A 20517-nucleotide genomic window follows, 5' to 3' on the forward strand; every position below is an offset into this window, starting at 1 on the left:
GATGTATACAGCCTTTATAAAATCTATTTCCATGTATGCACGGACAGGGGGTTAAGGAGACTTCAGAGACTGCTTGCGTGCGTATCTGAGGGGCAATGAGGATGTGCCCGACGGCATCCCTAGAGGTCCTTTTGGAACGAAAATGAAAAATGCGGGAACGAGAAAAATGACGCCTAGCAGACAAAATATAACAATAGATGAACACAGTATTTATGGACACATTATAATAAGACCTGTGCTATGCTACGGATATGAAACATGGATCCTAGCACGAACTTCCGAAAAACTAGTCAACACCTTCGAAGGGAGGGTTCTGAGGACATCCTGACGGCCAAAGGGAATGGGCTATTTTTATTAATATTGGCAATCAAATGGTCCCCTTTTAAGTTAGCCACTATGTGGAGATTTCGAAAGGGTGAAACATCCAATCCTAAGCGGCTCCTGGAGGAAATGATCCCGAGCACAAAAGGTCTGCGGCATACTCTTACCCGACCTGAGGAAAGGAGAGAAGAAACGGTTGGTTTTCATCATGCTTGGAATTTTCTGGCGGGCCTGAAGTAGAGGCACGCGACGAGGTAGCTGAAGGATAATAGAGGGGCCCGGGTTGTTTTCACTCCTGGCCCGGATTTCCTTCCTCTAGTTCTAATTGCAATAGCTAAGTGGTAGTGGAAGATAAATATTCATTCCGAGTATCTTCAACTTACTGAACTACCGCTGATGGAGACTGCACATTGCGAAATAAAATAACTCTGAAAATTAAGAAACGCATTGGAAATTAAATTCATTAATCAGTTTCCTGGGGATGAAGCAAGAAGAAGAAGCTGCAAACGGATATAATCCCGGCCAAAGCGGAGTTGAAATAGCACATGAGTTCCGCTAAAGAAACCTGAAAGACATTACGGTTGCGAATATTGTGTGAATTTCGGAGGCTACAGATAGCTCTGTCTGACCCATTACAAAGTTTAAAAGGGACACATGCGTCAGTAAAGGATCCTCTGGGCTGTAGAAATATCAGGTTAAGGAAAACCAGACGCTCAGGATATGTTGAGTAGGGAATGGTCTTTTTAAAGGTTAGGAATCTAGTAAACCTCCTCTGCGCAGATTCAATTGCGGGGCAGATTATGATAAAGGGACGGAAGCATACTCAAGAATATTAAGAGTGAAGTATTTATAAAGGATGTCTGAGGAATGGGTATTCATGAATTGATAGGAGGAACGAAGGATAAAGACAGACTCAGCGCAGCAGCAGGCAGGAGGCCAGGACTGGTAAATAGGAAAGGACGGTCATTCCCGAAAAATTAAAACAGAAATGGACAAAGGATGGACCTTTGGGGTACTCCCGATGAGGGGAAAAATGGAGACGGGAGGATACTATTGAAGAAGACACGATTTACTCTACCAGCTAGGTAGGATCTTAACTAGGGGAGAATACTTGCTGGAAATCCATACGATTGGAGTTTGGTGAAAAGCAAGGAGTGGTCGATCAAATCGAAAACTTTGGAGAAGTCATCATAGATTTTATGGGGACTTTGCAATATACTCGTAGTTGGTAATTCCAACAAATTGGTTACAGTTGAAGGACCGTGTTGAAACCCATGCTGCTCTTTCACAATGAAGTGACCGAAATTATATTAAAAGGCAGTCTTATACGTATCTTCGAAACATTTGAGAGGACAAGGAAAGGATGGGTATAGATCGGAAGTTTGCGACACAGGTATTGTAACCTTTATTGTATAAGGAGAGAGAGAGAGAGCTCCCTTCCACGTATTCGGAAAAATACCTTTGGAGTAGTTCCTATTATAAATGGTAGTAAAGGGAAGTGGGATTTCCTTTTTATATTTTTTTAGGAAGAGGTTCGGAATAGCATCGAGACTACAACCGCCACTAACGTCAATATTTCCAAGATGGAATTCAACAATTGAGGGACTCAGAAAAGGATTGGAGGATTTACTAGTTGAAGGGGAATCTGCCGCGTCAGAAGAAATGTAAGATGAATGGTAGGGAGTAAAAACCGAGGAAAAGTGACTCGACGAAGGACTCAAAAGTGAGTATGAAACTTGCAAGGATAATGCTGAACCTGGGAGGGTCGCAGTAGATTTGTAGGCTATTTATTGCCAGAGTGGTGAGGTCGGTTTTGCTTTATGCCACCCCTATTTGGGGAAGGTACTCGTATTTTGCACATCATATAATGCTACAAACAGAGTGCGGTCTACAGGAAGGCAGCCCTAAGTGTGTGTTCTGCCTTCAGAACCGTCTCAGATGACGCTGCATTCGTCATCTCAGGAGTGATACCTATTGACATATTGGCAGATAAGACGACAAGTATATACAATCGGAAGTCAGTCAGTCTTTTGTCGCAGGCGAAGAACGCCGAAAGGTAGAGAGAGATCTGTGAATGGATAGCAGCAGCATTTTAGTGGATAAAAATCCCACACTCTAGCATGTCCAGGCAAGAGTTTTCTGAAGATTTCCACCATCTTACAAAAAAAAGATTTGGTATGATGATATTAGTAATTGTGCTAGTAGATGACCATCACCCAGGACCTCAATGATCTAATGTCCCAGAAGAAGTATGCTTAATAACAGCCAAAGAGGGTGGGCGCCGCACTTTGTGTATAGTACCAGTTTCATGAGGATTATTTTTCTCGGCGTATGTTCAAAGAGCCGAAACTAGTGCTCTTGTAGTTGATTCATCGTGGCCGGACTGAACGGATATCGGGGTATACCCAGCTAAGGATAAAATCGCAGGACAATGTAGGCAAATTTTTATTAATGTTGGAAATCACAAGGTTCATTGTATGTGGAAGTAATGAAAGGTAAATTGTCAGTTTCAAGCAGCTCCTCGTGAGGAAACACCCAGCGACATTATGGCCCAAGAGAGGGCAATTGCGGTATATTATTCGATTACTCCGGCCACCTGAAGAAGGAAGAGGTGGACGATCTTCAGGCCTACAATTTTCTCAGAGGCCGAGAATAGGAAGGCACAACCAGATAGCCGAAGGCTAACAATGAAGCCGGTATAATTCTTACTCCGAGCCCGGCTTTTCCTTCTACAGTTCTGGCTGCAACAACTCAGTGCGCTAAACAATTTTCAAACGGAATTTATTTATTAATTTATTTAATGAGGACAATACACAGAAAGCAAATTTCTTATTACATATTGTCCTCAGAGGGAGGAGCAAGTAAATGGCATATTTTGCGCTTAAAGCTAGAGAGGGACATTGAGTCAAAGGAACCAAGCTGTAGGGCATTGTAGGACCGGCAAAACCTCGGGATCGGAGAGTGAAAGTAAATCTCGAACTCGGCGAAGGGTACGTCAAAAATTTGCGCATTACGTGTGTTATGAGACGAGGTGATACGGAAAGTAATATCCGAGTTGGCGGAGCAGTTCATCAGACCATTGCAGAGTTTGAAAAGAGTACACATATCAAGGAAGATACGGCGTTGCTGTAGGGAGGGGAGATTGAGGGTGCGGAGTCGTGATGGAGAATCAACCCGTGGAAGGTTCTTTTTATAAAAGAGAGTCCGAGTGAATTTGCGTTGTATAGCTTCAAGAGCGCGGCCGTCACGGATACGGTAGGGGGACCAGACTACACAACAATATTCAAGGATGTTTCTGACAAGGGAATTGAAGAGTGTTAAGGAGGGCTGGATTGAGGTAAAGTCGGACGAGGAACGTAGGATAAAACCAGACATTTTGGAAGCTCTATTGATGATGTCAACGAAGTGGGAATTGAAACGAAGTTTATCGCCGAATATTACACCCAGGTCTTTGAAGGAGGGGGGGTTGTCCACTGAGAGAATAGGAAAAGGATGATGGGGAGGGTTTAAGGGAATAGTACATCCAGTGGTATTTGTTGACATTCAGTGTTAGTCTGTTGACCGAACACCAACGGGCTAAATTATCAAGGTTGAACTGTAAGAGAGCACAGTCCAAAGGAGACGAAACAGAGGCAAACAATTTAAGGTCGTCTGCGTAAAGCAAATACGGACAGGTGAGGATGGAGGCCAGATCATTGATAAAAAACAGGAAGAGTAGGGGGCCAAATATAGAGCCTTGGGGAACACCAGAGGAAGGAGAGAAGGAACCAGATGAGTGACCATGAAAAGAAACTTTGCAGGAACGGTATGAGAGATAGGAGGAAAGCCAGGAGATGACTGAGGGAGGGAAGTCTAGCGATGAAAGTTTAGAGAGGAGAATCTTATGGTCAACGGTGTCAAAGGCTTTGGAGGAATCAGTATAGACAGCATGTACCTCCTGTCGTGAATTCAAGCGTTTAGCAACAAAGTTGGTAAAGACCAGAAGATTTGAAGCCGTTGATAAATGTTTCACGAAACCATGCTGCTCTTTGACAATGAGGTGACCGAAGTGCGTGGTCAACCAGTCGTTGACGTATCTTTCTAGGATTTTGGAGCAAGAGGAGAGAAGAGAAATGGGGCGGTAGTTCACAGCAAGAGAAGGGTCTCCGCTCTTGAGGATAGGAATGATAAGGGCCTCTTTCCAGAGACGGGGAAAGTAGCATTCATCTAGACTTTTATTGTAGATTATACACAGGGGGAGGGAAATGTGTTTTCTACACTTAAGGAGGAAGAGATTAGGAAGCCCATCGGGGCCAGGTCCGACATTGGGGTCAAGGTTACCAATGAGGAACTCAACCAAGGAAGGTGTAAGAAGAGGAATGGCTAGTGATTCGGAGGAGTCTGTGGTTGTGAAAGGTGTAGAGGGTGAAGGGCTCGAGGGAGAAAACACTGAAGAGAAGTAGGTGCAGAGAAGGTCGCAGGATTGTTGTGGGGAGTTGGCAGTGGAGTCAGCGAAGCTGATAGAAGAAGGGACAGATTGAGTTGGATTACGAGAGTTGCGAGCGTGAGACCAAAAGGGTTTTAAGTTACCGCGGGCAAGGGCGGCTTCGACGCTAAATAGGTACCTTTTACGCGCTTTTCTGACCATTGACTTCACAGTAGATCGTATAGCTTTAAAGTGAGCAAGGTCGGCGTCATTTTTAGAAGCCCGAAACTTCTTCCTCAGTGTATGTTTCAAGCGAATGTTAATATGAAGTTCCGGTTTGAACCAAGTTGGGTAGGAACGTAGGCAGGAGATCAGAGAGGATGTTGTAGAAGGTGTTATGAGCTTGATCACACGATGAATTACTTAATATACTCAGTTGAAAGACGCTAAAGCTGAATTCAGACCGTCAAAATTGGCTTTGCGGAAGTTCAACTTAGTGGGTTTACGCTTGGTTTTGGGTTTCGAACGAGGGAGCTCCGCTTCAAATTCAACCGCGGGATGGTGAGCGTCAGTTTTTACATACGGGGATGTGCCAGGAAATAAAGAGAGGTGGCGCTCGGGGAGGTTGGAAAGGAAGAGATCGAGAGTGCGGCCCAAGGAGTTTTTGGTGGTACTGAAATTCAGGGCAGAGCAAGTATACATAAAGGAAGAAAGTGGGAGGGAAGAATGGGAGAGGTTGTTGGAAGGAATTGGAAAGCTAGGATGACTAGGCCAGTTGAGCATGGGGAGGTTGAAATCTCCACAAAGGAAGAAAGGGAGGGAAAGGAATCTGACGGTAAGGAGTTCAGACAAACTGTCAAACAATTTTTCATACAGGTGAGAAGGGCTAGCACAGGGGACATATACACAAGAAACAATGAACGGGAGGAAGTTGGGAGGGGAAACATGAAGAGCAACACAATCAAAAGGAAAGCCAGAGGAGGATAAGACGAGTTCGGCAGTGAGTGAATCTTTTATAGCACTTAGGACCCCACCGCCGGTGGACTTACGAGAAGCATCCCGGTCCCTGTCACAGCGGAAAGTGGAGTACCCTTCGGGGAGCTCGGAGTATAATATGGCATCGTCTAGCCAGGTTTCGGAGATACAGATGGCATGGTGTTGCTGAGCCAGCGCGGATAAATTGAAGGCCCCCAGCTTGGTTCTTAAACCCCTGACGTTCTGATAGAACAGGCGGACAGTGAACATGGATCCAGTTATATAGCCCGGCGAGGCAGGCGGGTTGCCCTGAAATTTACCCGCGAATTGGGGCGCTTATATGGCTTGATGAACACACCTTCAGGCCAGAAAGAAAGGTTGCCGAGGATATCAACTTCGTGTGGATAAGTAACCTTGAAAGATGCAATCACCCGGTCGGTGTTGTTGTCTTTTGTGAGTTTAATGCAGGACAGAGGAGAAAGTAAACCAACTTTGCTCCTTATATACTCCAGAACATCGTCCGTAGAAGTTGTGAACGCTAGCCTGGAGATGAAGAGCTGTTTAGGTGGGGATGCCACCTTTAGCTTGGGGCCACTGGTATGGATGGATGAAGTACCAGCATATATGGCGGTAGCGGGAAGCGAAGCTTCGTTGGCGACAGGAACGATGTCAAAAAGTGGGGCGGCTGTGTTCCGATTCGAAACTCGCTGAGGAGGCTGCGCATATTGTCCCGTCGTAGGCGCGATGGAGCGAGACAGGATCGGAGGCTCGGTGGACCATAACTCGTCGCATGGGGGCCGCTGGATTAGGGGTGTAGAGCCAGTGGAAGAAATATTGAGGTTATTTACACTTTCTAATTAGTGAAAATGGAGTTCGTCATTTAGTTCACAAAGAATGAAGATGGTTTATTGTCTAATCTAATAAGATGAATGAAGTCATTATTTTTTTGGTACCAAAGGTTGCTTGCCTCGTTATGTTTCGACAAAATATACTTCTCATTGGAATTAGTTTAGGTTTAATGGTTGAGTTATCGAGATCGAGATCGAGATATCGGGCTGGACCAAATGGAGAGGAATTTGATCTCACTGTCTTCGGTCGGTGGGCCTCTCTTTTTGGGATTGGGACTTAAGTATTCAAGAGACGGTTTGGCTTAGGATCTTAGAAATCAGATTCTGCCTCCGCTTCGCCCGAATTTTGTTTTGCAAATTATAAGAAATGGGGCTGTCAACGGTTTCAGTTGACTTCTTCCTCGGTAAGGGTCAGGTAGCGACTGATGAGTTATTCCTGCCCTAGACGTCAAAATTCAGTTAAGGAAATAATTAATCTTGCAAATACTATTGAGGTAGCAATACTCAATTCTCGGCGAAATGTATCCTGTTTTCGTAGGTGAGAGCTACCTGATGAGTTCAAGGGGCTCTATTTTCGGTCCTACCATTTGGGCCATGTTTTCGCCTTCCGCAGATAATGTCATCACTGTGTATTTTTGGTATGAATTTATTGATTTCTTTAAAAAGATTTAATTGCAGTAAAAAGATACGGATCAAAAACTTCTTCAAAGGAACATCGGAGTCAACATTTCTGATAGCTAAAATTAAACCACCTTCGATCTATTATGTGAACCCATCCAGGGAGGAAACAGCAGTTAGTACTCACCATGTAAACCATTAAATATTAAAACACGTTGAAGTAACACAGCGTGGTTTTTCACCAAATTAGATAGTAGCACACTTCTCGGATTCACACGTAATTCACACACATTCTGGATATGGGAGAGAACCAATAGCATTGACACGAGCACAAATATTACGAAGGAGCCCCAAGAATTTGTTTGTCCGTAACTTTCCTCCAGGTCGTGAGAAAGCGCCACTACTATCACAAAAGATTCTTGGTCAATTTCATTAGATATTTCGTGTACTTTATAATGGCCGAGGATGGAGTGCGTATGTTGTAAGTTTAAATTAATAATGGTCAAATTAACGAGCGAATTTCAATGTTGTGGTAATGCCTCAACTGCACGGCGTAACTCATTTTAATATAACTTGGTTGGTTAATTCATATTTAATATTAAACAGCAATTAATTAACTTTTCACACTTGAACATGAAGGCCTTCGTTGGAGTTTGTTTACGTACTTTTTTCTTAGCTCTTTTGTACCTTTGACTGCGTTGCTTTTACGGCGTTTTAAAGGCTGAGTTTATAACTAGCGTACATCGCGGTCGCTGCCTCAAACAGGTGGCGCTTTCTTGAATATACGCGGATTGTGTCGTAAAGTCGTATAATGTGAGTCGGTATTTCCTCTTAATTACCGCCTGGTACTCCACACTGTAGGCACGTTAAGTACAGGCATGCATGCACGCTTCAATTGCGCGGCTGCTGTACCTCTTTCGATTTTTACTGGCTTTTGTGGATTCCAGCAAACACTGAGTCGGCTCACTCTCATTACTGGCCACTAATTGCATCCGAGTTCCGAAAGTATCTGAATTCCACTCTGGGATACGCACTTTGCGGTTGTCAGCTGATCAAAGGACGCGATAGGGTAGACCAACTGGGGGAGTAGGGCACGGAGGATTCAGTGAGAGCGTTGCACCCTGATAGTCACCAATTAAGTATCACCGCGCTTAGATGAGTGTGTCCTTCAAAAGGGATGTAGTCCGGCTTGGATGTTTGTAGTATGACCTTTGGGGCGCCCGGTCCACCCGCCACCTTGCAGGCCAATTAGTTTATAAGGTCAAACACTTTGTACTTTTGATGTGCTATTAGTCAGCAGCCAGCCAAGCATGTATATAATGGGGGAGCGTGGTCGGCCCTTTTCGCCGTAGTAAAACGCCAGGAGAGTCACAGTCACAGCTCATAACCTCACACAGCAAAACAACCGTTTACCGACGGAATAACGCAAAAGATATAGCGGCATGCAATGACATCTTAATTGTATGTACGCATGTCAGACGCGCGCGCGCTCTCTTTACAAACATTAGCACAACGTCACGATAAGACCGGAAAAGCGAACAGACGAGGAAAATAATCAACGGATGAATAACAATATCAAAGAAAACTCGAAGGAGTTAACAATGAGTTGGGGAGAACATGCGGGTGGAGTGGGTGGTCTCGCGAAATCTCGGTGTCCCAGGTTCAAACCCAGTCGGGAGCAAGGACTTTCGTAGGCTCGCGCGCGGTATAAAAGGAGTTACATCCGCTGGTCAGACTTCGGGGGTGGCTCTTCCTGATTCTTATCGCCAACTCCGATTCGGACCAATTCCTGGCTAGCGAGGGATCCCACAAGGAGGCAAGTGTTGCTTTGCTTTCAAATCATTGACCATTTACAACATTTACAAAATCTATCTTTCTCATCTTTTTTGGAATTTTGAAAAATAGCAATTAGTTTCTATCTGGAATTCTTGGTGACGAAAAACGTACGTATCAAAGGAGGAAAACTTAAGTGAGTACAATAAAGGGAGAAAATGAATGAAAAAGCAGCGCACGTTATGCCGCCTCGCGGGACAGCTCAGTACTGTTTCGTTTCGATTGTTTTCCTCGGCTTTAACGCCAGCTCCAAAGAAAAAACGCCAACAACAATAACTTGTTCCGTCCGAGCTTTGATTTTCCACTTGCACGGCTCCACTGGAACTCCATACACATTCTACCATGCTCCAATAGCTCCATACGCGCTCTACAACCCGACGACGGTGCTGGCCCATTAAAAACAAGCGTCGCATTCGCAACGTAAACTACGGCGAAATAGTTGAGCCATGAAGCCGGTGGAGCCACGACATGCGGTCCCTATTCGCCGTTCAACTGCTCCCCAAGAAAGCTAACAACTTTAAGGGAGCACTCGTAGAAAGTATCTGAACTTTTGCTGTAGAGAAATTTGAATCTAACATGGGAAACAAAATAAGATACAATTGAGATCTTTGACTTGGGTTTTAATCTGATTCAGACTTCAATCAGTCACTAGATAGGGTATAACCTCAGAGGGGGGGGGGGGTATATGCCTCAGGTTAGAGTACAGATAGGTTTATCACTTGTATGGTGTGAAAGATAATGAGAATGTACCAAAGATCTTAGTAGAAATTAGAGTATTAAACAGCGGATTTGATTCGACCATTCTGATAAGCTGGTAAAGGAATGTTGGCAATCAGCAAAAAAGGATTCATCATACCCTCAATATTACACATGTAGGCCTGACCGAGGTGAAACTGCTGAAATTTTGATACAATCTGCAACAAGGTGTCTTGGCGACAAATCCAAACGGCCATCTGGGCTAGGGGTTTCAACCGTTTCAACTAATTATAAATGGCGCCCAACGTGGGTCGAATTTACTTAAGCTTATTGAAGTGATATTTATTATGGTTGCAAATACCGATATCTCCGCAACCACTTGTTCCCTTCATCAGTGCTAACAAGCCCTTAGCGACTAAACTAGTTGTTCCCTTCATCCTCAAGTGATTTCGGCGATATCGCTTTCTGAGGACTTGTTAGCACTGATGAAGGGCAGAAGTGCTTCGGGAAATATCGGTATTTACAACCATAATAAATACCACTTGTGAATAGAAAAAAGCAAATCTTAATTATCTCAGATCCTCCAATAAACTGAACTAAACTTGACCCACGTTGGGCGCCATTTGTAATTAGTTGGTTGAAACCCCTATCCCAGATAGTGCATAGTGTTTTCCACATTGCGAGGCTGACCCATTGACCGAATGCTGAACTGGTCTGGTGTAAGACTTGTTTAAAGTAGGTTAAGGCTAAAATATAAGTAGGTCTGTCAGGAAACTCAGGGACAGGTTGATGTTCATCATGTTAGAAAACGAGAGCATTATCAGGGGGGCGGCCAGAGGGTAGTATAGGTCCCAAGGCAAAACGTGGACTGGTATCCACGATGGAGCATAAAACCTGGGAAATGCCTGCTGAACGAACACCAACAGTTCTACTACCAAACCCCATCTCCAATTTCACGTGGTGATCGCTGGGAATTCTTTCTTCATGAAAAACTGCAGACAGAGAGGAATGAAGGCGAGTGTCCCGCTCCTAAAAACAGCACAAAATGTACCAACTGATCCTCCAGGTTGGGGGTTGAGTAGGGCTGACAACCCTACATGGAAAACCGATGTTACGAAGCCAAGGAAGGAGCCTCGGACACGATGGATTTCAAAACGACGAACCCGGCACCGACAACGGAATAACGATTTGCGCATTTTTTTTAGAACGTGCGCTCCCTGTATAGAGATGAATCTGACAAGCAGCGTAGAAATATAAGCCTCAGAAACATCACCGCAGAGTCGGAGAAGGACCTTCGACGAGGCAGTTGAGTAGATCCTCGAAGCTCTCTAAGATAGCATGCATTCCCACTCTTTACACAATTGAGGAATACGCTCTTTGGATCCTCGGGCACACAACTATCTAAATTTAATACGCAGTCTTACAATTTAGAAAGCTCGGTCACGAGGGGCACAGATTTTTCACCCGAGGAAGATAGAGGAAACTTTAAGACAATGTCTATACCTTGTCGTATACTTCGCTTTCTAGGTTAGCAATGTCCTTACTATTTTTCGCAATATACTACACTCAAAGTCTTTCTTCCCCCCCTAGGGCTAGCACCCTGTAAATTTCGAAACCTTACTGCTACCAAAATGTCAACAATGCCTCGGATAAGGACTGACCTCACGCCTCAAACCTTTGAATATCAAAAGCGAACTATGATTGGTTTCCGGAATTCGCGCACGCTCCAGGGGGGGATATGATGGGTCGCCAGAACGCGCGAGAATTCCACCGATATAAGTTTGACATTCTGGGCCCAAGTGAAGTGAAGTAGTGGCGCTCTGGAGAGTACTCGTCTTTCTCTTGCTGCAATGTGCTTTTGCATTCTGGGAGGCCAAGTAATAGCAAACGCAAATCCGGTATCTGATTTTACTGACGGCTAGGCTAGGCCTAGTTTGGGAGCTGCTTTCTGACAGCATCTTGACTGCCAGGTTGAGGAGCATCATAATTGTAATGTACTACGCACCAATGGAGACTTCCGATATAGTGAAGAACGATGCGTTTTACGGGTAACTAGTGATAGTGATCGTGATGGGTAATATGAATGCCATGCAGAACACGGTCTTCGCGGTGGTAGCGATAATGGTGCTCGGTTTGTGCAGCTTCCACCGCCTTGTCATTGGCGACATATTATTGAAACACAAAGCTCGTCATAAGGTCGGTTGGGTTTCATTTGACTGGCAATGTACGAGTAATCAGATTGACAACTTAGCGACCAAAAGCATATTTAAAAGTTGTCTTCAAGCGTTGACACCGGCATCGAATGGAATCACTAACTAATGCCTTGCCTTCGTTTGCATGTTGCGTCTATCGCTTCTCGCTGGATTGGAGAGCTGCGACGCCACAAATTCAAAACCTATTGCTGGTATGATCCAATTGTCGCTCGACAGTGGGAGTACCGGATGGTAGATACCCTATGTAACTAGCCTCAGGATAGCATTAGGGCGCCATCAGAAATGCTATTTACTCGGGCGCTACGGAGGTCGTCGCCGATATCCCGAAAGGCTCGAATGATGGCGCAAAATATCACGTCCTGTATCAAGAAAAAATCTCAGACGAATTTGGAAGCGGAGTCCGTCAGGGTTGCTTTTTGTCATCGATATTATTTCTTCTTACGATCGGTGACGTTCTAACAGCTGCTTCATTCGGAGGACGCGGTGGAGTTCAATGGACCAATACATGTTTCCTCGAACACCTCGACTACGCTGATGATTCTCTCACCGACCTAAAAAGAGAGGCAAGTAGAGTCACATTAAAGGAAAAAACCAACAAAACCATGGTACTCACACTGATGGGGAATCTTACTATGTTTATCGTTGGACAGAATCGAAGGCAATAATCAGTTTTTATATCTAGGAAGCATGGTTTCTGCCGACAGTGGCATCGATGTGGATGTCGCATGAAACATTAGCAGCGCCAGATTCGCTTTCTCTCCTAGAAATGCAGATATCTCAACATCAAGATCAAGTTGAGACTGTTCTGTTCTAATGTTCTTTCTGTGTTGTTATATGGGAGTAACGCCCGCTGAACCAACACCAACAGCTCTACTACCAATTCCTATCTCCACCTCCACGTGGTGATCGCTGGGAGTTCTTTCTTCATGAAAAGCTGCAGATAGAGAAGGATGAAGGCGAGTCTCCCGCGCCTAAAAACGGGACAAAATGTACCAAGTGGTCCTTCAGGTTATGGGCTGGGTAGGGCTGACAACCCTACAAGGAAAACCGATGTTACGAAGCCACGATAGGAGCCTCAGTCAGGATGGACTTTTTAACGACGAACCCGGCAATGACAACGGAATAACGATTTGCGCGTTTTGTCATGGAACGTGCACTCCCTGTACAAAGATGGATCTGACAAGCAGCTAGCCGACACCCTGTCCCAATTGATCACGTGCTGATTGAACGCCGCCACCTCTCAGCCTTGATGAATGTAAGAACATATAGGGGGCCAATATAGACTTGGACCACTATCTCGCTGGCATAGTGCTCCCAGCTCGAATTACGACACCACCTACAATCCCCTCTCACGGTCAGGTGAAATTGAATACTGAAGCCATTCACAATACAGCCCTCTGTAGCGCCCACAAGAGGGAAATGGATGCCGCAATAACCGCGGCTAACAGATGTCCTTAAAATGAAGCATCAACAAATAATCTTCGCAACCACCTGAAGAACATTATCATTGATATGACCACAAAGATACTTGGCCCCAGCTGCAAGATGATGAATGTAAGCTAACAGGGGGACGGAAGAATGGTGCATTCAGAGTAATGTTCCATTCTCAAAGAGCGCGTCCCCACGTACTCGAGGAGGGAGATCAGACCCGAGTCTGCGAACAACTCATCTGAAGTGGCTCTGCCACGAAGCCTCACCGGAGGTTATCTGGTACCATGGGAACCGGGATGGCTGCTGCAGGAGAATTCCTGGAGGATGTGTTCTTGGCCCGGTTATTTGCGGTTGGCCCCCTAGTGGGAGTTTCATGGTCGTTATGGTTATGCCTACATCGCGGGCAGAGCTCCTCGGAGGTAAAGCGTGGAGTTGCGCCGTACAACTCGGGTGACTTACCCCTTCGTTGCGGCAGAGGTATTAGATAGACCTCGCATCCACTGGTATGAATGCTGAGCCTGCACTCAGTATAAACTAGGACCGCTGTGCTTTCATGGCGAGGGGGAGGGGTCCTACACGGCAGGTATTCACGTAAAACCCCCAGGGCTTTCATCCCCTAAAAGTGTCTATTGAATGGCCTCCCACCTGCTATATTCACATGCTTTTACGAATTTGAAAACATCTTCCAAAGTCAAAGAGAGCACAGATTCTTCATGGTGAAAAAAAAATCTTACCAAGGTATCTTCGTTTGAGATCTGAGGCAGCCCAGTTACATACGACTTGCAAACAAAGGCGAGACCAGCCCCCCCCCCCCCCCCCATCTTCTTCATGCAGTATTTTAAAGAGGAAGATTCTGTTAAAAGAGCATTCGCGGTTTTCATGTAATAGCATAGGTGAATTGTCGATGGTCGTCGATTCTTAGTGACCGGGGACGATCCAGAGGGGAGAGCTATCCCAAAAACCGGAAAAGATGGTGAAATTTTTTATCGTGAAGGTCCGCCCACAAATTTTGAAGTTCCATCAAAGTGCTGCACCGACACAAGCTTCAATGCCTCCGTGCTAGCCAGGCTTGGGAATTTGGGGATCCTTTCGAACTTTTCGATCACTCAAATGTCGTTTCATCAAATTCACGTATCCCTTCGCACCAGATCCTGAAATAAAAATCACAAGCACGGGGATTCGCGTACCCCCATCGAAATGAACAACAGGCGAGCTAAACCTGGAAATGAAATAAAATGTAAAAAAGATGCGCGCGTGGAGTCCTAAGACTCCGGACCCGAGTGCTGCGATCGAAAAGGAGAATCGACGACAGATCACGTCCTCGATCAATGTCTCACCTGCCTCAGATGTATAGTGAAACTCAGCCTTTGAAGTTCCCACCTACCCTTGACATCCTCAGGCCACGATATTAAAGGATGTCTCTTATTTAACAGTTTCGCGAAAAAATTGATAGGGAAATCAGTTCAGATTCATTCCAAGCACAAAAAAAAAATTAATTGATAAAAATGTAAAAACTCCTACGTAGCTGGTCCCAAGTCCGATTGTGAAAGGAGGGGGGTAGATAGCTTCTGTTTGAATGGCTGTACGCCACCGCAGCATCTCAGGCGGTAGGTGAGGAAAGTGCAGTTCTGCAGATTAGTCACTGAGGAAGCTATCACCACACCGGCGGCCTGGTCTGATTATGCTTCAGGTTAAAGTTGTATAATTCGACAAGTCCTTAAACGACCTCCTCGTGGTTACTGCTGGAAACCGTCTTCCGACGGGCCAAGAGTGTATAGGGCCAAGCTGGAAGTAGGCTCATCCAACTTATGAGGATCTGTTTGCCTGCTGGTCATGTGTTAGGGGCAAGTGGATCTGTCGTGGGAATGAACCAAAGAAACAGCCCGGGAGGACCCCAAGCCAAGCTCGAACAGCCGAGGGTTGCGGGGCCAATGGGGAGCTTATTGTTTAGTATGCAAACTATGAATACCTTGCGCAATTCAGTTTTAAATAGGAACATTACCCTGGCGGCCGGGAAGCCCGGGAGGACATTTTTCTCGGACTATTCGCGGGACCAAGACATGGGCTCAATTATTAAGAAAAAACACAAACAAACCGACAATAGAAGAAGAGATGTTGATACTCGGTATCATCGGAAAACGAGCTGCTGGCATCCAGCCAGGAGACAGTAGCCGTCGAGAGCAGTTCACTCAGTGCCAGCCGTAGCACCGGTGTGCTCAAACCAACCGCAGGGACCTCCCGGAGCGAGGCGGCAGACGGACTAGTAGCGAGTACCAGACATAGTACTCCTAACCAAAAACCCTCAAAAGTACAGACCTGCAAGAACATCAGTCACCGGAAACCGACTAAGAAGTGAAGGTTCACTAGTGTCCTGCTCAAGATCGAGTACCAGAAAGCCATGCATATTTTTAGCAAGATTGCTAAGACTAAGGACGTTGGTACTGTCGACGAGCGGGATGGAAAAGACCTCGCTAAATACCAGGCAACTGTTGAGGAATACAACAGCAAACGCCTGGCAAACGAGGAGAAGACGAAGCCCACCGCTCTCAAACGCAATCGATCTCAAGACGAGGTCGAGCAAAGTCACAAGCGGAGCAGAGTGGGCAAGAGCTCAGGCGCTAAGCAACATCCGAAGAAAAGTACGCAGCAACAGTCAGCCGTCAAACCACGAACTGCGAAACCCTTCAGCGACGTGGCAGGAGCCACTTACTTGTGCCACTGCGGGATGGAAATTTCACTAGCGGCAAAGTTACGTCGGAGGTATGGACCAGTGTTGAGCCCAGGCTGTCGAAGATGGTCTTTGAGCATCTCCTGGATGCCGCGGCTCATCCCCTACTTTAAATCCTCTCAGGTGGTCCCTAGGTTCCACGTTATAGCTTGCGAGGACCAATTCTCCAGGGACTTTCTCGATTTTTGCGTCGTTAAAATCAGCGGCGCTTGGGAGATCGTAAAGCTTAAGGTTATTCCTTAGGACGAGATTCCCAGGAGAAAATTCGCATGGATAGGGAGAAGCTCGTCCAATTCCTGCGCCTTCAAAACCTCAGGATTCACATGGATGACTGGGTTGCTATTAAGGAGGAGGAACCCCAGACAAACAGCCAACCTTTTCTACTCCGTATAAACGACAGTGCCTGGAAGAACTGGAAAAGTGTTTCGTTCTAAAAAAACCGGAAGATGAACTAGATCCTATCAACGCCGCCAAGGAGCTGTTGGAGGAGCTGTGGATCGACGGTCCGACGGAGACTGACGACCCCCTCACCCAAACAGATCATACTGATCGTAGCGCAGAGAAATTTGCAACACTCAAAGTGCGCCTTGGCATATCTGCTTGTCTTACTCCTAGAGGAAGCATCGACATCGCACTGATACAGGAGCCCTATATTAGGAACAACATAAGAGCAGGCAGGCATTTGTCGAATTGCATCTGTCGATGCAAATCAACTAAGGACTGTTTTTTGATAATCGACAATTCATCTATGCCATTACAGAACCTTTATGGCAAATTTGTTCTTCCGAATATTCAATGTCAAACCAGCGCGTCCCATACAGAGAGCCTCTTCGCAGCAAGTGCTGGTCGAAGATTTCTGTAACGAGAAGCAAGTCATCTAATTGTGCGAAGACTTGATAGTGCAAGTGGACAGGGAGGACTTTCTTCATTAATTGCTGCATGCTTTAAGGTGCATTGCAGAGCCCAAAAAAGCATGGTCGTGAACTGATAGAATGGTCGCCCAGTAACTGTGCAGACAGTCTTATCCTTGGACGTTTCATCTAGTAGAATTCGCCAGAAAGCATCCTTCAGATTTAGACTCGTAATAAATCTAGCCTTGGGGAGACGGCTGAAAATCTCCTCGATGAGAGGTAAAGGATAAGCATCCTTCACGGTGATACTGTTCACCTTACGCGCATCAAGGCAATGCCGCACTTACCAGGTTTCATTATAAGGGTGAATGGTAAAGACCAGGCGCTTTTCGATTCGTCGGTGACTCCCAAAGCCAGCATGCGATCAATTTTTCCATAGAGGAGCTTCACGGTGATGGGAGATATTGAGAATTGTCTCCACTTTATGTGTGTCGTTAGACTTTTACGTCCTAAGCCCTCTGACTCGAAAGACAGAAAACTGTCAATGATAGCCCTGACCTTTGTTCGCTGGTGTGTCATCAACTGGTGTTGGTTGATGTTCTCAACATTTTATAGTAAAGATAGAGAAGGGGCAAATAAGTCCTGTGCAAGACCGAATTCGCGCTCAAAATCAGAACCAAGGTATAAATTCTAGATTAGCGACGGGATAAGCAGGACCGGCATTGATTCGGTCTGATCACGACACTCTGCCTACTGTCTACACTGTCGAGCGGCTAGTCCGGCCGGCTGTCCTAGGATCGATGCGTAATCTCTAATAATTTTCCGGGGAAAATCTGAAGCCAAGCAACTTACGTAGCTCCGGTGTCAATCAGTCCTGAGATACGTTCACCCAAAACTGTGACATTAGCATATGGGCATAGAGTAGTGCTAGATAGAGTGCGGTGGTTGCGCGTTATTCGCCGCTAATAATGATTGTTCAGAATACCAAGTTTTTCCAGGGCCTTAGCTCCATTACGCTCCTTCTATGGGAGCTAAAAAAGCACTTTTTGGACGATGGGAATTCAAATATCCTCTCCAAGTTTAGCCAAATACAGTCCCTTACACATAGTGGGGAGCAATCCTACCTAACCCAGTCGATCGTATTTTCGTTGCAATCCTTATAGCTGTCCACACAGCTCACTATTGTGACCGCATGGACTGGTGTCGGCTTCGAAAGCCTTACCATAACTGCAAATCATAGCCGGCTCATCTCCCAAGAGTTGGAATTATCAGAGGACAGGTGCCACTTCGGTCTTGTGCCACATATACCGAAGACGATCCTTGCTTCTCAACCTCGGCAAAACTCGGTGGTTATGATTTACCCTGAGCCGTGTTGCTCGAAAGCGGATGATGCTAAGAGCTTACCATTCACAGATTCATCCTAACTCCTGGGACCATTCAGCCCTAAGGACGGCTTGGAGTTATGATTACCGCTTAGCTTCAGGTTTCATCTCTGGTTCACTGAGTTTCCTCTTCAAGCAGGTAATTATCAAGGGAGCCCTGGGTGGTGGGAGGGGGATGTTAGTTGCCTATTTTTGCCTCGGTAAACGTGCATAATGCCGCGGAGCGAGGGTAATAGTAATTTTAATGGAAGTCAAAGCTATTATCGGACTAAGGCTGAGGTAATGTTAAGGGAGCTTACTCGGTAGGACTCTAACAAAAAACATGAACAGAGTCCAGTTACTTTCTCAGCAAGCAGAAGTTAAGATTCAAACAAAACACACTTTTCATTAGTGGCGCCCAGCGTGAGCATTTTCTGACTTTTATAATTTCGATAAAATGGAATGTTGGTTTTTGATCAAAAATGTTCCTCCTACTTAAGCATTCCCCTAGTAACCGTCCCTCCTGGCTGAGGGATTTCATTGATAAAACCCATGGCGCTTTAGGCAAGTACCTATACTCGGGAAAAACAATGCTTCCCTGTTTAGATATATTTCTATGCTCGCATATTTGGTAGTTTTCCGAGAGCTTCTCTGACCTGGCTTTGACATCGGAGGAGATCCCAAGAACCTCGAGCTTAAGTCCGTTCAGTCCTAGCTCGGTCTGATGTAGACTCTGGACTTTGAAGTGGTGAATGCTCAGCCGGAAAATCACCTCTCCGCGATGTTAGATGCAACAGTGGTCAAGTAATCCATCAGTAAAACATCGCTGTCGAGGAATTTTGGTGACCGTGACGGTGCTTGTCTCAAAAGGGGCTCGAGAAGGGTCCGATGTCCTTTCTTCTCCGAGGGACGGACGGCTTCCACCCAGTTAACCGTTTTTTGTCCTTCATACACCCGTCGAGAATTCCCCGATCTGCACAAAGGGTCGCACCTGATGGGATATCTGAAAATTCTCCAGGAATGCCGTCTTGAACTTAGCCCCGCCTCAATAACTCTACTGTATCTAATTCTAAGCCAACATTCAGAAATCATCAATCGGATGAAAAGGTAAACCAACCCAAGGTGGCCCCCTTAAGTTCCGAAGCTCTCAGTAACAAAGCTTACTTTCAAGAACTCAACACCAAGTGAATTCGCTCGGCCGAGAACACATGTGAAGGTAGTCAACGGCCAAGCGAGGGTACCGCAAGATGCAATGCTGGTTATGTGAAATGCGTCAGTTCCTCCACTTGACGCTATTATAGTATCTGAAGTGCACTTATAGTGTGTCATGCAAACATCTCTCACTACAATGCGGAGGAGAGGGAGCCTCACACTATGCGAGCATTCGGAAGAAGCTTAACGGAGCATCTTGGGAAGGTCTATAATTACCTTGTCACACACGGGCAGGTCACGTCGGTAAACATACATTTAATTGGGGAGGCAAGCGAACCGCTACGGCAGACGCCGGACCCCCACACTACCCCCTCGCAAGTTGCACTCCCGACATTCAGAAGTGGGTGGTGGCGACCGGTGATTTGTTTTTCCTCAGTGTCTACTCTTTCTTTGCTGTTTACGCTCTATCCTCTGCCCGAGTGTTCATATCTGCTCTGTTCGAGGGCCCTCTCCCATTGTATTTAATTGTTGCATTCATTACAGATAATTCACCTGATATGAAAACGGAAGTCATGTGTGTGCCGACAATTGCATCGGCGGTTTGTGGCCAGATAAACTTGACTCGATTGTTTGGGTTGGGCTGGGTGGCAGCTCGAATAGCCAGGGGAGACTAGTGAATTGGCCCGTGCCCGACAGTTCGTTCTAATGACCTTGAGCTTTAAGCTTTGTTATGAAACGGAATGATATGCATTCATAGCGAAATTGCTGGGGAGACTCGTTCGGCGACATGTAGTGTTCGTTGCAACAATGCAGTTTGTTGCATTTACTGGGTTTTCGAGATAAATCTCGCGACACGAAAGGGAATACTGATATTGGCAGTGAATATGTGGTGGAATCCATTTCCATACTTTTTTTCTAAATTAAGTGAATATTTTGGAATTTAAATTTCTTTTGGTCGCAAAGAAATATTTGGGAAATCCCCAATATCCATATCAGCCAAGTGCTTCTGTGCTTCTGGAAACAATCTAGTAATTTTCTAAGATGAATCAATTATCAATTAGTTCAATATGATCCTCTACGCAATT

General features: G+C 45.6%; 1 protein-coding gene across 2 annotated transcripts in view; it reads right to left on the bottom strand.

The window, feature by feature from the left end:
- The window catches only part of LOC119655658 (Krueppel-like factor 6), a 490962-nt gene extending 481570 nt beyond the window's left edge, over positions 1–9392 (bottom strand). Inside the window, exons 1-2 of one of the 2 annotated variants that reach the window (XM_038061643.1) lie at positions 9210–9392; positions 7355–8660 (exon numbers count right to left, since the gene is read on the bottom strand). In XM_038061643.1, coding sequence (XP_037917571.1) covers positions 7355–7366 — 12 coding nt within the window. In that variant the 5' untranslated portion in view covers positions 7367–8660; positions 9210–9392. The other variant, XM_038061642.1, reaches the window with a different exon arrangement.
- Between the last annotated feature and the right edge of the window lie 11125 nt (positions 9393–20517).

This window comes from Hermetia illucens, chromosome 4, assembly GCF_905115235.1.
Source record: "Hermetia illucens chromosome 4, iHerIll2.2.curated.20191125, whole genome shotgun sequence".
In the NCBI taxonomy this organism is placed as follows: Eukaryota; Metazoa; Arthropoda; class Insecta; order Diptera; family Stratiomyidae; genus Hermetia; species Hermetia illucens.